The 12,702-nt window shown below is 44.7% G+C and overlaps 2 protein-coding genes across 2 annotated transcripts in view; both read right to left on the reverse strand.

Moving 5' to 3' along the window:
• The window catches only part of LOC310769052 (membrane-spanning 4-domains subfamily A member 4A-like), a 639,318-nt gene that overhangs the window by 411,880 nt on the left and 214,736 nt on the right, over positions 1-12,702 (reverse strand). The gene's annotated exons all lie outside the window — the stretch shown is intronic.
• Positions 153-9,108, reverse strand: LOC310768923 (sulfotransferase 2B1-like). Its single transcript, XM_083627851.1, has 6 exons — positions 8,964-9,108; positions 7,029-7,237; positions 5,300-5,426; positions 3,870-3,964; positions 1,835-2,015; positions 153-1,120 (listed from the first exon to the last, which is right to left on the reverse strand). The coding sequence occupies exons 1-6, from the start codon at positions 9,091-9,093 to the stop codon at positions 984-986; spliced, it is 879 nt and encodes a 292-aa protein (XP_083483977.1). The 5' UTR covers positions 9,094-9,108; the 3' UTR covers positions 153-983.

A 12,702-nucleotide genomic window follows, 5' to 3' on the forward strand; every position in this document is an offset into this window, starting at 1 on the left:
CCGGACTATGGAGTGGATAACATATATGTGTCTAATGACATGTAGCCATTGTTTCTGTCAGTTCATACGTGAAGGAAGGTTACCATCCTTCTCACACTGCAGGATAAAGGCAACTCCAGCTTCTGCAGAATGCTGCAGCCATATTGCTAACGGGAGCTTCTGGTCAAGAACATGTGACACCACTGTTAAAACAGCTGCACTGGCTGCTCATCTGCTACTGAGCCAGGTTCAAGGTTCTTGCATTGATTTACAAAGCCCTGAACAACCTGGTCCAGGATACATCAGGGATCACCTGAACTCTTCTAGTCCAGCCCGATCACTGAGATCATCTGCAGGGGCATCTTCAGTTGTCCCCCAAGTTGGTGTGTCTCATTTGACAACAAGAAACCAAGCTTTCAGTATCATTGGCCTTGCCCTGTGGAACACCCTGACAACAGGGATTCAGTAGGAGATATCTCTGCCACCTTTTAAATACTTGTTGAAAACTTCTCTTTTGTTCCAGGCCAGTGCAGGCCATTAAGGGTAAATTTATTCATTTTACTTTGCTCTTTAACATTCAAAGAGGAACTTTTATAAGAGCAGTTCGGTCATTTAAGAAAAGAACAAAATAGGGAAGGCATCTGAGGATGTGCCATCATACTGGAAGGTGCCGGGCATGTTATAATGGAAGAACACAATCATCTCATGAAACTTCTGTGGACATCCTATTTTGAGGAGTGTGAAGAGTCCTTTTTGGCTGACAAGGTTGAAGGCCTTCATCAGGTCTATGAAGGCGATGTTCAAGGGGTGTCTCGATCTCAGCATTTCTCCTGGAGCTGCTGCAGTGAGACCTCCAAGCTCTAAAGACACTTTGTGATTTGGTCAAAAAATAAAGAACAACTGTTCCATTCCTGATCAGGTATGTTTATTTAGCACAGTGGTAGCAGAAAATAGCCAAACCATATGATACATAAGAATGTAGTTCTTAGGAGGAGGAGAGGTTCTTAGCAGGAGCAACAATCTGGGACTCTTTGGTCCCATGGGAAGGTCATATTCACGCCACGCATGTTCTCCTGATAGGCATCATCAAAGCGTTCACTCTGTGCCACTGTCAGGTGGTTCTTCCAGTCCCCGGAGATCCCTAGAACAACACAAGAGCAAGTGGAAACCACAAAGAAGTTTGCATGAAATTACTTCTGCTCAAATTATCACTTTTCTTTCTCATGCTCAGACATGTGGCAGCTCCCTCAGATGGCTGATGTTATGGAAGTAAACACATGCCCCCTAGCCGTTTGCTCTGAGCCCATCCCCAGCCATTCCCTCCCTCCTGTTCTGGCTTTCCGGCAGCACTAATGCATGCATGTTGGATACCTGGACCAGCTGAGTATCTCATCCAGCCATGCTTTCTTATTGCACCTCAGAGATCTCCACGAACTGTGTGTCTGTTGCTCTGCCTGCTGAATTTCTGCTTGCTTTCCAAATCGATGTGAAAGGCACAGAATCTGCCAAATCTTGCATTGACAACCCTGAGGCAACTACTGTGTCTTGATGGCCTGGAGAATCTGCAACCTACTTTCAGGCACCCCCAGAATTATCCAGGCCTTAAAATCTTACAGGCATACCCTTGTTCTCAGAACATTTCTTGTTTTGATTGGGGCATCCATGCAACAAAGCTAGACATAGGTGAGATGTTGCACAGAGAGAACACGATATCAGGCAAACTGTACCCACTTTCTGGCCTAGTTGTGGATTGGCTTTTTCTGTGAGGCAATAGACATCCACAGAAAAAGAAAAAGGTTCTTCACCCCTGGCATGCAGCATTATGGCCTTATTCCTTGGTGTCCAATGTTTTTACCTTTCCTCATGAACTTTGCTTTTGTTTGATCAAAAATGCTCTCTGGTATTAAAGAAAAGTTGGACATCTTGTTGTCCTTCATCTTCTGGAAGGAGGCGTTTTCCACCACAGACTCAATTTGTTGGCTGTTTAGCTCCTTGCCAAGAAAATGACAGATCTTCTGCACGCTGCCTCGAAGGTCCTGCAGAAAGCAAAAGCAAATGGCTGTGAATCCTCATGTGATGTAGAGAGCTTGCCCTTGATCAAGAGGCACACAGAGGTGTATGTGATTTGGGCAAGATAGATGCCATGAGGATGTGGAATTCACTGCTATCATTGTGCAGAACCCCTCCTGTCTCCAGCTGCTCCTCAGCCATCACAGCACCTAGGAGGCATCAGAGTCAGCAAGAGGCATTGCATTCAAGGCAGAAAAGCAGGTTATTGTCATACTAAATGGTGCTGAATTTTTCAGCATTCCATTTCCCAAAAAAGAGGGCTGCTAAAAAGTTGTAACTTGACTTTTCTCATTCCTATGTGGTCTTACCAAACTAAATGTTGTCCAATCACAAAAATAGTAGATTTGAAATCCTCACACCCAAAAACCTGCTTTTAAGGCACCTCACTGAATAAATTTGCAAAAATTTAGTTTTCACATCCCTGAAATGACACAACCTATTGACATACCTGCTCCAATGCAGAGGAAAGGAAGGGCACTCTGTGCATGATATGAGGCTCTTTGCCTTTAAATCCTGAAGGAGCACCTTCACCCCCATGGTTCAGCCCAGACACTGAGATCTAACACCAAGGGCCTTCTGGAGGTTCCCTCACTGTGAGAAGTCCACTCACCTTTTCCGGTGGGCAGATTTGCAGCCAGGCATCCTGACCACTGCAGTGATCTGGCGGGGGCAGAGATTAACAACCCCCTAGTGCCATCCTGGCTGCGTCACCAGCGTTGGGTGGGGCCATGCCCAGGGTTGCCCAGCTGTCCAATCAGTGCCAGTTGGGGGTGTGGCCATGGGAAATTTAATCTGTGGCACAGCCAGGTGGCCCTCCTCTCTCATCCTTTGCCAGATCTCCCAACCCACCTGCCTTCTTTTTTATGCTTTGCTATGACATGACCTTGCTATGGACAAATGTCAGCTGCCATATTGTTGGGGTCGGGTAGGGTTTTTTTTCACTTGGCAAATTGGCACCAGCCATTTGGTTTTTGCCTACCTTGTAGCAATCGTCACAACTTTGTGAGGTTAGGCATTGGGTAAGCCTTTGTTTGGATGGAGGGGAAGCTGTAGCCTCCGCCTGCTCCTCCTCATTAAGGGTATCCTGTTAAAGGGATCCGGGGTTGTGGATCCTGCCCGATGCCCAGACATGGGCTAGGGCCATGCCACGACCCCAGCAGGGACCCCTTGGGGTGCCCCTACTTGATGTAAGTCATAGGGCTCCTCCTATTGGTGGTTTGCCCTTAGATGGACTCCCTGCAGATGGGCGGGAGTTGAGCGTCACCCAGTGCCTAAACCAAACCGCTCACATCTGTAACCAATAAAGTTTTGGCCTATTTGAACCCATAAGCCTAAATACTTTTGTCCGTGTGTTTATTACCCACTAGGGAAATGCAAGTCACTGGGCCTAGGCACACAAGTGAAACTACAGGGTACCAGGCAGAGGACCTTCTTGGTAGTGGCCTCACCCTGTGGAACACCCTCCCATCAGATATTGAGGAGATGAGTAACTATGTAAACTTTAGAAGACATCTGAAGGCAGCCCTGTATAGGGAAGCTTTTTAAGGTTTAATGTTTTATTCTGTCTTTATATATGCTGGCAGCTGCCCAGAGTGGCTGAAGCAAGCCGCCCATTTGAATGGGTACAATATTATTCTTATTCCTATTCTTATTTTCTTCATAATCCTTGTAGGAGTAGCAAGGAGTTTTGCACTTCCTCAGTCTGGCCAATAGTACCAGAATCTTTCCAAACAAAAAATTGGCAACTTCATGCATGAATAATGTCAGAGTTGGGCCCGTAACCTGGTAGTGCATGAACACAGGCAAGCTTGGACCTGTACCTGCTGCAGTTCTTCATAGGTGATGAAGAAGATGTTGGCTCTCTCCTTCATCTCCACCCAGCCTTTCACATGGTCAAACCAGGAACCATAACTCACTGGAAGAGCAAAGAGGAAGCAATGGTGAAATGTAAAGAGTTGTGCGGGGAAGAAGAAGAGTTTGGATTTGATATCCCGCTTTATCACTACCCTAAGGAGTCTCAAAGCGGCTAACAGTTTCCTTTCCCTTTCTCCCCCACACAAACACTCTGTGAGGTGAGTGAGGCTGAGAGACTTCAGAGAAGAGCGACTTGCCCAAGGTCACCCAGCAGCTGCATGTGGAGGAGCGGAGACGCGAACCCAGTTCACCAGATTACAAGACTACCGCTCTTAACCACTACACCACACTGGCTCTCACTGGGAAGGGAGAGAATGCCATTGTAGACGTAGAAAAAACACCAGTCAGCATAGGTGCCAGCTCCTGGGGGCTGGGGGCCCTTTCCAAGGCTAAACATACCCAACTCCCTCAACTGTTCCTCATAAGGTTTGGTTTCCAGACCCTTGATCATGCTGGTCAAGATCCTCTACACACATCCCAGCTTGTCAATATCCTTCTTAAATTGTGGTGCCCAGAACTGGACACAGTATTCCAGGTGTGGTCTGACCAAGGCAGAAGACAGTGAGACTATGACTTCTCGTGATCTGGGCACTATACTTCTGTTGATGCAGCCGAGAATAGCTAGGTGGGGTTTATTCAAGTTGGCCTTGTCAGGGACTTAGAATGACTGCATTGTCCCTCAAAAACAAAATAAGTAACAGAAAACATTGACTCTGGCGTATGTCCAGCACCACCTAGTGACTGATCTGTGTAGTGACATTATCCACACAGGGGAGAAGTAAAGGTTTGAATGCAGCTTTCTCTGTTAAGGTTTGTTTGTTTTTGTCTCTGCCACCAGTGAATGTCTGTTATCATCCACAACACTGAATGTGAGGTTCCACTCTATTCTCATGTTGGTGCCAGTCTTACCCATTTGTTAAGGACGTTTATTAATTTGCTTAAAAAGAAAATGACTAAAATAGGACTTTCACCCATTTCTTCTCTTCTCCATGTATCCAACTGCAAATTATACTTCTCTGTCAAGGCTGTTCCATGAGCTAAGAAGAGAGCCTTTCTGGTAGCGAAAATTTTTTTTTCCTTCCAGTAGCACCTTAAAGACCAACTAAGTTAGTTCTTGGTATGAGCTTTCGTGTGCATGTGTATCTGAAGAAGTGTGCATGCACACGAAAGCTCATACCAAGAACTAACTTAGTTGGTCTTTAAGGTGCTACTGGAAGGAAAAAAATTTTTTTTGTTTTGACTATGGCAGACCAACACGGCTACCTATCTGTTTCTGGTAGCGGACATTGTGCTGAATCACAGCAAAGGAGACTGGCTGATTTGCCTCCTTCCATACCTTCCCCACTCAGGAAACTCTCCATGAACTCTTCCACAGTTTCTAGATCATTGAAATCTTTAAGGCCTTTCCTGAAGTAGTAGGTTGAAACCATCACATCTCTGGGGTTACGCAGTGTACAGACTATCTGTAACAGATACAGGACCACATTTAGGGAGAGCAGCCATCTCGGCCCTAACATTAGGCAGAGTGTGGCAGCTGACTACTGCCCCATGAAAGGGTAACAAATTGTTATTTAATTTACTGTTACTGAATGTATCCAGTGTGACATCTACTCAGAGTGGAGCCACTGAAAATAATGGGCATAACTAACATAGGACCATTAATTTCAAATGGTCTACTCCAGGCACGTCCAACAGGTAGATCACTGGATGTCTGTGGCAGATCACCGTTAGATCACTGGCACCCCCCAAAGAAGCTCAAGAACTTTGGCTCCCCTAAAAAAAACTCAACATTTTAACATTCTAGCCCAAAAAACAGTGCTTTCCTCCTCCAAAAAGGGGGATTAGTCTCTTGAAAACTCTCCAAAACTTCTTTAAGGACAATGATGTGGGCAAAATAACAACCCCCTTCCTTTGGGACACAATGAAAGCGGTCACCAGAGGAGCCTGCATAAATTGGTAAGTTAGAACAAGACATTATGACTCTCTCATCACACTACAAACAAACAGGAGCCAAAAAAAAACCCCATCTTAAATTCATGGAACAAAAAAGAAGGGGAATTGACTGTCTAGAAATCAATGATAAAACAACCATTTTACGAATTTGGAGGGAAGGACTCCAGACTATTAGCAAACAGGAACAAAATCCCTCAAAACTAGAATACACTGTGTCACTAAAAACTGTAACAGCCTTACTAGAAAAGTTAACCAATAAACTGAAACTGACACGGGAATCAATAGAAGAGGACACCTTCACCCCAGTGTGGCTCCCCTTTATCACATACACAGCCCAACAAGATAACAACAAGAATCCACCAACAGCATAAGAATCACTCTGGTTTACCTGACCCAACATGCACTCCCCCTCCCCTCACAAATGCAAACAAACCGCACTGCAGCCACCCACAGACAACCAACCCCACCCTGCCCCCCCATACCTCTCCCTACCAAGGAAATGCAATAAATGAATAGAAAGAGAACCTTCCCAGTTGATGCTGACACAAATCTGTACACGTACACTATACAAAAAATATAAGCCTCACCACACCGCCCCTCCTCTCCCCCCTCTTCTTCCTCAACCTTATACAGTACTCAACACTAATATCTGTAACTGATTTGTAAGAAAGATTATAGAACCTGAAAAAAGAAACAATGCATGTACTTTTGTAACCCAAGAAAATCTTTAATAAAAATGTTTTTTAAAAAAGAAATAAATAAAATAATGCCATTTTTAAAAAAATGGTCATTCAAGCTTCGCCCTTTAAATACTTTTAATTTGTGAGATATATAATCCATAAAGCGTCGCATAATAAAGCCTGACATGGAAACAGGAGAAGCCTGCAGTGAGGACCTGGGCTGACCATGCATGTGGACCATGACCAATTCAAGTTCTCCCGCAGTCGGGCAACTGCTAAGGAGCTTTCCAATATTCCTCCCCATTCTCTAGTACAAAATATGGCATCCTCCTGTAAACAGGCTGTGTCAAGTGTTCCAGAATCCCTCACATCTGTGTGTCAGAGAGACAGGAGCCAAAGACAGGCTTGATGTGTCTGTTGTTCCTCTCTTACCTTGGCCTTGGAGTGGAGGAAGGACTTGGGGAAAAGCTGGAATGGCAGGTGAGTAGTCAGGATCCTGGGGGAAGGATTTTTCAAGGCAATCTGCAAATGATCATCCATCTCAATCCAGGGTGCCCTTTCCCACAGTGGTACTTTCTGAACCCATGAGGGGTCCCCTTGACTCTGGATTAAGCCCAAGATCTCCACCATCCAATGACTACCTAAGAGGAAATCCACCAGTCACAGTCTTCTTCTGTAAAACCACTTGTGCATTAATGTCTCTCCCTTGTGAAATCAATTAGACGATCACAAGAAATGGAATGGATCTTTGTCCACAGCTAGCTACTTAGCACCTTCCTGTGCAACAAGATTCCCAAAAATCAGGAATGGTATAACATGCTGAAGTTGATGATATTATTTTGCTGAGTGTGGTGCAAATGAGAACAGAAGAGCAGCCTGCTGGATCAGACCAATGGCCCATCGAGTCTGGCATCCTGTTTCTCCCAGATGCAAGTGGGAAACCAGGAAGCAAAACATGAGCACAAGAACCTTCTCCCCTCCTTTGGTTTCCAGTCAGGAGTCCAAACAATTTTGTCCTAAGAACGACTGTACAAAGAGAAGGTGGGCGATGTTCTGGAAGGCGAGTGCTGATTTAAGTTGCCCAGATAACTGTGAGAAAGAGGGGTGGGCACAAGGTAGACTGTGATCCGTTTCCAGACTATTGGCCTTTGTATATGGGACTATGTGATGTTTTCTGGAAAACCCACAAATAATTTTGGACAATTTAAACAAGTATATTTCTATTAAATAAGTTTGAACATTCCAGTTCCCTTTGACATAGGTCTCTTCTACCTTCATTGTTAAGGTATCCCAAGAATGCAAGTTTGTCATGGTGACCTCCATTTTCGTAGGCAGCTACCTAGGAATCAGGGCTGTTTTAAAGACAAACTGTCTGCGATTTTTGAGTACAAAGCATGAGCTGCTGCAACACACCTTTTTGTACAAGTGTGCACACACCATCATCATTTTATTATTTATACTCCACCCATCTGGCTGAGTTTCCCCAACCACTCTGGGCAGCTTTATCTAAAAATTTAATGAAAACAAGCATTAAAAACCTTCTGATACAGGGCTACCTTGAGATGTCTTCTAAAAGTTGTGTAGTTATTTATCTCCTTGACATCTGATGGGAGGGTGTTCCACAGAGTGGGTGCTACTGCCAAGAAGGCCCTCTGCCTAGTTCCCTGTAACTTCGCTTCTTGCAGTGCGGGAACCACCAGAAGGCCCTCGGAGCCGGACCTCAATGTCCAGGCTGAATGATGGGGGTGGAGATGCACCTTCATGTTTTGTTTAGTTGCTTAGAGTTGCATTCCATGGCATTTAGATGCCTACACAGAGTAGGGGGAGACCCTCAGAACTGAAAGTTTGACATCTAGAGTAAGGTTACCAGACGTCCCCATTTCCTGGGGACAGTCCCCGGATTTACAAATCAGTCCCCATAGAAAATCCACTGAATTTTAAAAGTGTCCCCGGATTCAAATCTGGTAACCTTAATCTAGAGTGAAGAGGGATCTACCTACATATCTCTCTGAATTTAATGTGTGGCTGAATCTCACTGCAGTGATAAATCTGGCTAGAAAATTTCTCTTTTTGAAGCTCAAGCTCAATTATCTTTTGCAGTGAAATTTCCAGGCACAAATGTGTCATGTATAGTTCTGTATTTTTATTATTCCCCACCCCTGTTCTTTTCTTAATCTGAGATAACTTTTCTTTGTCCTGACTTTCATGGAGCATCACAGTTGTAAAGTATCGAAAGAGCGTGGGGGAGGGGATATTCTTTGTTAGCTTCATATTTAAAGTTAGTGATGTAATAAATATTATCATCCAAAGTGGTACCTCACTAAGCCAACTAAATCCAGAGTCTATTTACTTAATCGCACAACTGACCTGACTTGGGGTAAGCTACGACCACAGTATCATCATCCAGCAGTTGGAATTCGTTTTCTACATAGCTGAGTGTTTCCACTGAGTGGACCAGTGGAGTAAAAAGGATTTCCTTGTATTTGAAAAAAGCCATCGATGACACTGAAAAACTGAAGATGAGAGAAAGAAGGTTATAATGCCACATCCTTAGTAATTTTCAGGTAGCGACAGTTTTAGAGCCCAACTCTGGGGATAGCTGGGAAGCAGGAGGAAGGGATGAGTTCAGGAGGTAGCAATGGGTCAAGAATGGATGTTCAAGTGGTGCCACCAGGCTGGGTGGGGGGGAAATCCAAGGAACTCAGTTCTGAATACATATCATATTAGCCTTTCAAATCTCAATAAGCTCATGGGCACAAATTAGATGCACAATTAACTCAAATCTCCATCACATCCATTAGGAAATAGGCCCCATTCACATCCTCTAGATCAGGCATGCCCAACTGGTCAATTGCGATCTACTGGCCGATCAATTTTTGGCTCCCCCAAAAATGCTCATCAACAGCTTTGGGTCTTCCTCCAACTTTCGTCAATTCAATGGGTAGATCACTGCCAGTTTTTTTTTTATAGCGGAAGTAGATAGCAGTCTCTTGGGAGTTGGACATGCCTGCCTTAGATTACTATGCATCAACTGAAGGAAAATCGCTTTAAACAAAGAAGAGAATGCAGCACCATAGTCAGTCACACCTGCCTAAAGCAAGGCACACACCGCTCCATACACACACATGCATAACTGCTTATGAACCTACTCGCACACTGTGGCTTTGGAATTAGAATTTAGAAGACAGCAAAAACATACATTAACTTTTTGTCTAGCTACAACACGGCAGGCTTAGAATCTGCATCAGGACCTCCAAATAAGAAGTTAAAAAAAACGGGGCTTTTGTACACCAGAGGGCACACGTTTGGTTCTTTGGGGCATCCACAATCTCCCACCCTTATGGACCCCAAAGATCCACCGCCACCACGTACCATAGAATTCTACCTGTACTTAAATGCATGCAAGATAAAACCCAGTTAAAACAATTAAAATTAATTAAAGCGGTTAAAAACTTTAGATAGCTGGGGCCGTGATAACAACACCGAAACCAGCATACCCCAACCCAAAGATCTATTCAGCCAGCTCAGCTTCCAAAGCTACAGTCAGTCAGTCAGTCAGTCAATCAGGACCCACAGACAAGATGGTATTCAAGGTGCTGAACAGCCTCCGTCTTTTCTAGCTTTGGTCAGTCAGGGCCCCACCCTCCCAGGTGAGGGGGAAGAGGCCTGACTGCTAGACAGGTTCTACAAGATGTTATTCAACATCTTTATCAACGACTTGGATGATGGACTCAAGGGCATCCTGATCAAATTTGCAGATGACACCAAACTGGGAGGGGTGGCTAACACCCCAGAGGACAGGATCACACTTCAAAACGACCTTGACAGATTAGAGAACTGGGCCAAAACAAACAAGATGAATTTTAACAGGGAGAAATGTAAAGTATTGCACTTGGGCAAAAAAAATGAGAGGCACAAATACAAGATGGGTGACACCTGGCTTGAGAGCAGTACATGTGAAAAGGATCTAGGAGTCTTGGTTGACCACAAACTTGACATGAGCCAACAGTGTGACGCGGCAGCTAAAAAAGCCAATGCAATTCTGGGCTGCATCAATAGGAGTATAGCATCTAGATCAAGGGAAGTAATAGTGCCACTGTATTCTGCTCTGGTCAGACCTCACCTGGAGTACTGTGTCCATTTCTGGGCACCACAGTTCAAGAAGGACACTGACAAACTGGAACGGGTCCAGAGGAGGGCAACCAAAATGGTCAAAGGCCTGGAAACGATGCCTTATGAGGAACGGCTAAGGGAGCTGGGCATGTTTAGCCTGGAGAAGAGGAGGGTAAGGGGTGATATGATAGCCATGTTCAAATATATAAAAGGATGTCACATAGAGGAGGGAGGAAGGTTGTTTTCTGCTGCTCCAGAGAAGCGGACACGGAGCAATGGATCCAAACTACAAGAAAGAAGATTCCACCTAAACATTAGGAAGAACTTCGTGACAGTAAGAGCTGTTTGACAGTGGAATTTGCTGCCAAGGAGTGTGGTGGAGTCTCCTTCTTTGGAGGTCTTTAAGCAGAGGCTTGACAACCATATGTCAGGAGTGCTCTGATGGTGTTTCCTGCTTGGCAGGGGGTTGGACTCGATGGCCCTTGTGGTCTCTTCCAACTCTATGATTCTAGGATTCTAAGACTCACAAGATGCACTCTTTATCCTAGTGAACGCATTTTTGTCTACATTACTTGGATGCAGAACTGTGTTGCAAAATTCAGGAAATTGCCCATTTGCGAAAAATGTGAATTTTGTAGGCTCACCTTTAAATCAGAAAAGGATTTGGTTTCTCACCCCTCCCTGCTGCTAATGGGAGCTATCAATGCATGATGTAGCTGATCAAGGAGACTTTGGATAAATCTGTTGGGATCAAACAGCATGCTACTTTAATAACCTGCTTTACGCAATATTTTGCTTTTGCAAATTTCAGGCAGAGAGGGTGGGTAGAGGAGTTTCATCCCTCCCAGACACCTGCTATGGTCCTGATCATGACCCAGAACCAGCTTTTTGCATGAGGAGGAGTTCTGATTAGACCACAGAAGTACTGAGACAACACCATGGTTGTCATGGAGGCCATGAAGTCCCCAGCTGGTCCATTTGAGGAAGTCTTGGCATTGGTATTGAAATCCCACAACATTACCCCATGAAAGGATTCACCACATCCAAGACTGACTGCCTACCAGCTAGAAAGGAAGGTCCTCGTGTGCTGAAGCTCTCTTACTTTTTTCCTTTCTGGATTTCCTTGCTTTTACTTTGGATTGAATTGGATTTGGCTGCAACTTATTTTTCTATGTTTTCTTTATCTTGGAGTGCTTCTTGATGACAGTTTCCCAAACTCCCACTCTAGATGTCCCTTTCTTCTTTCCCGCTCCATTTTATCAGGCCACTACCCTAAAGGACCGGGCTCTTGGGGAACTTTAACCTTTTACAACCTCCAAAACAGCCCTTTAATCCTCACCTTTCCCCAACCAAGCTAGGGAGGAAAGTTTCTCCCTTTGTTGCACAAACTAAATTGCTACACTTTAGCTGCTGTGCACAGTAGCACATCAGCAGTAAGAGACTTGGCATGTCTTCCTTTTTACTGAAATTGCTCCACTGCAGCCCTGTGCTTTGCAGGTAAGCCCAGCAAGGACTTTTTTGTCATTGCAGACCAGTAGGAGGGAAGAGTCATCTCTTGCTTGTTTTATTTCATTTTCTCTTAATTTATTTTTTAAGGATATTTTTCAAGGATATTTTTTGTCCTTGCCAGAAGGCTGAATGTGGGGCGGGGACCATATAGCGTCCCCGGTAGCCAATCGGTTGTTCCCAAGTTCATTCCCTGCACTTCTTGTGAGTGGAAGCGAGACACGAATCTGTTTATCTAAGTGTTCAGTGGGGTGACAAACAGAACCACGCCTGGTTCTCCGAAGTCTTCCACTATCTGTTGGAAGTCGGCAGGGGTGGAGTTTGCATTCCACCTCTGAGATGGTTTGCCAGCTGAGCCAATCTGCCTCGTTTTCCATCCTGGCGACGTGTTCGGATTTGATCGGCAGAATGTTCTTCTCCGCCCACTTGAAGAGGTGTTTTTCTGTTGTTTGGTTTGTTTTGTTCTGTTCTGGTGGGATCTCTACAC

This window comes from Podarcis filfolensis (assembly GCF_964270895.1).
Source record: "Podarcis filfolensis genome assembly, chromosome: 8".
In the NCBI taxonomy this organism is placed as follows: domain Eukaryota; kingdom Metazoa; phylum Chordata; class Lepidosauria; order Squamata; family Lacertidae; genus Podarcis; species Podarcis filfolensis.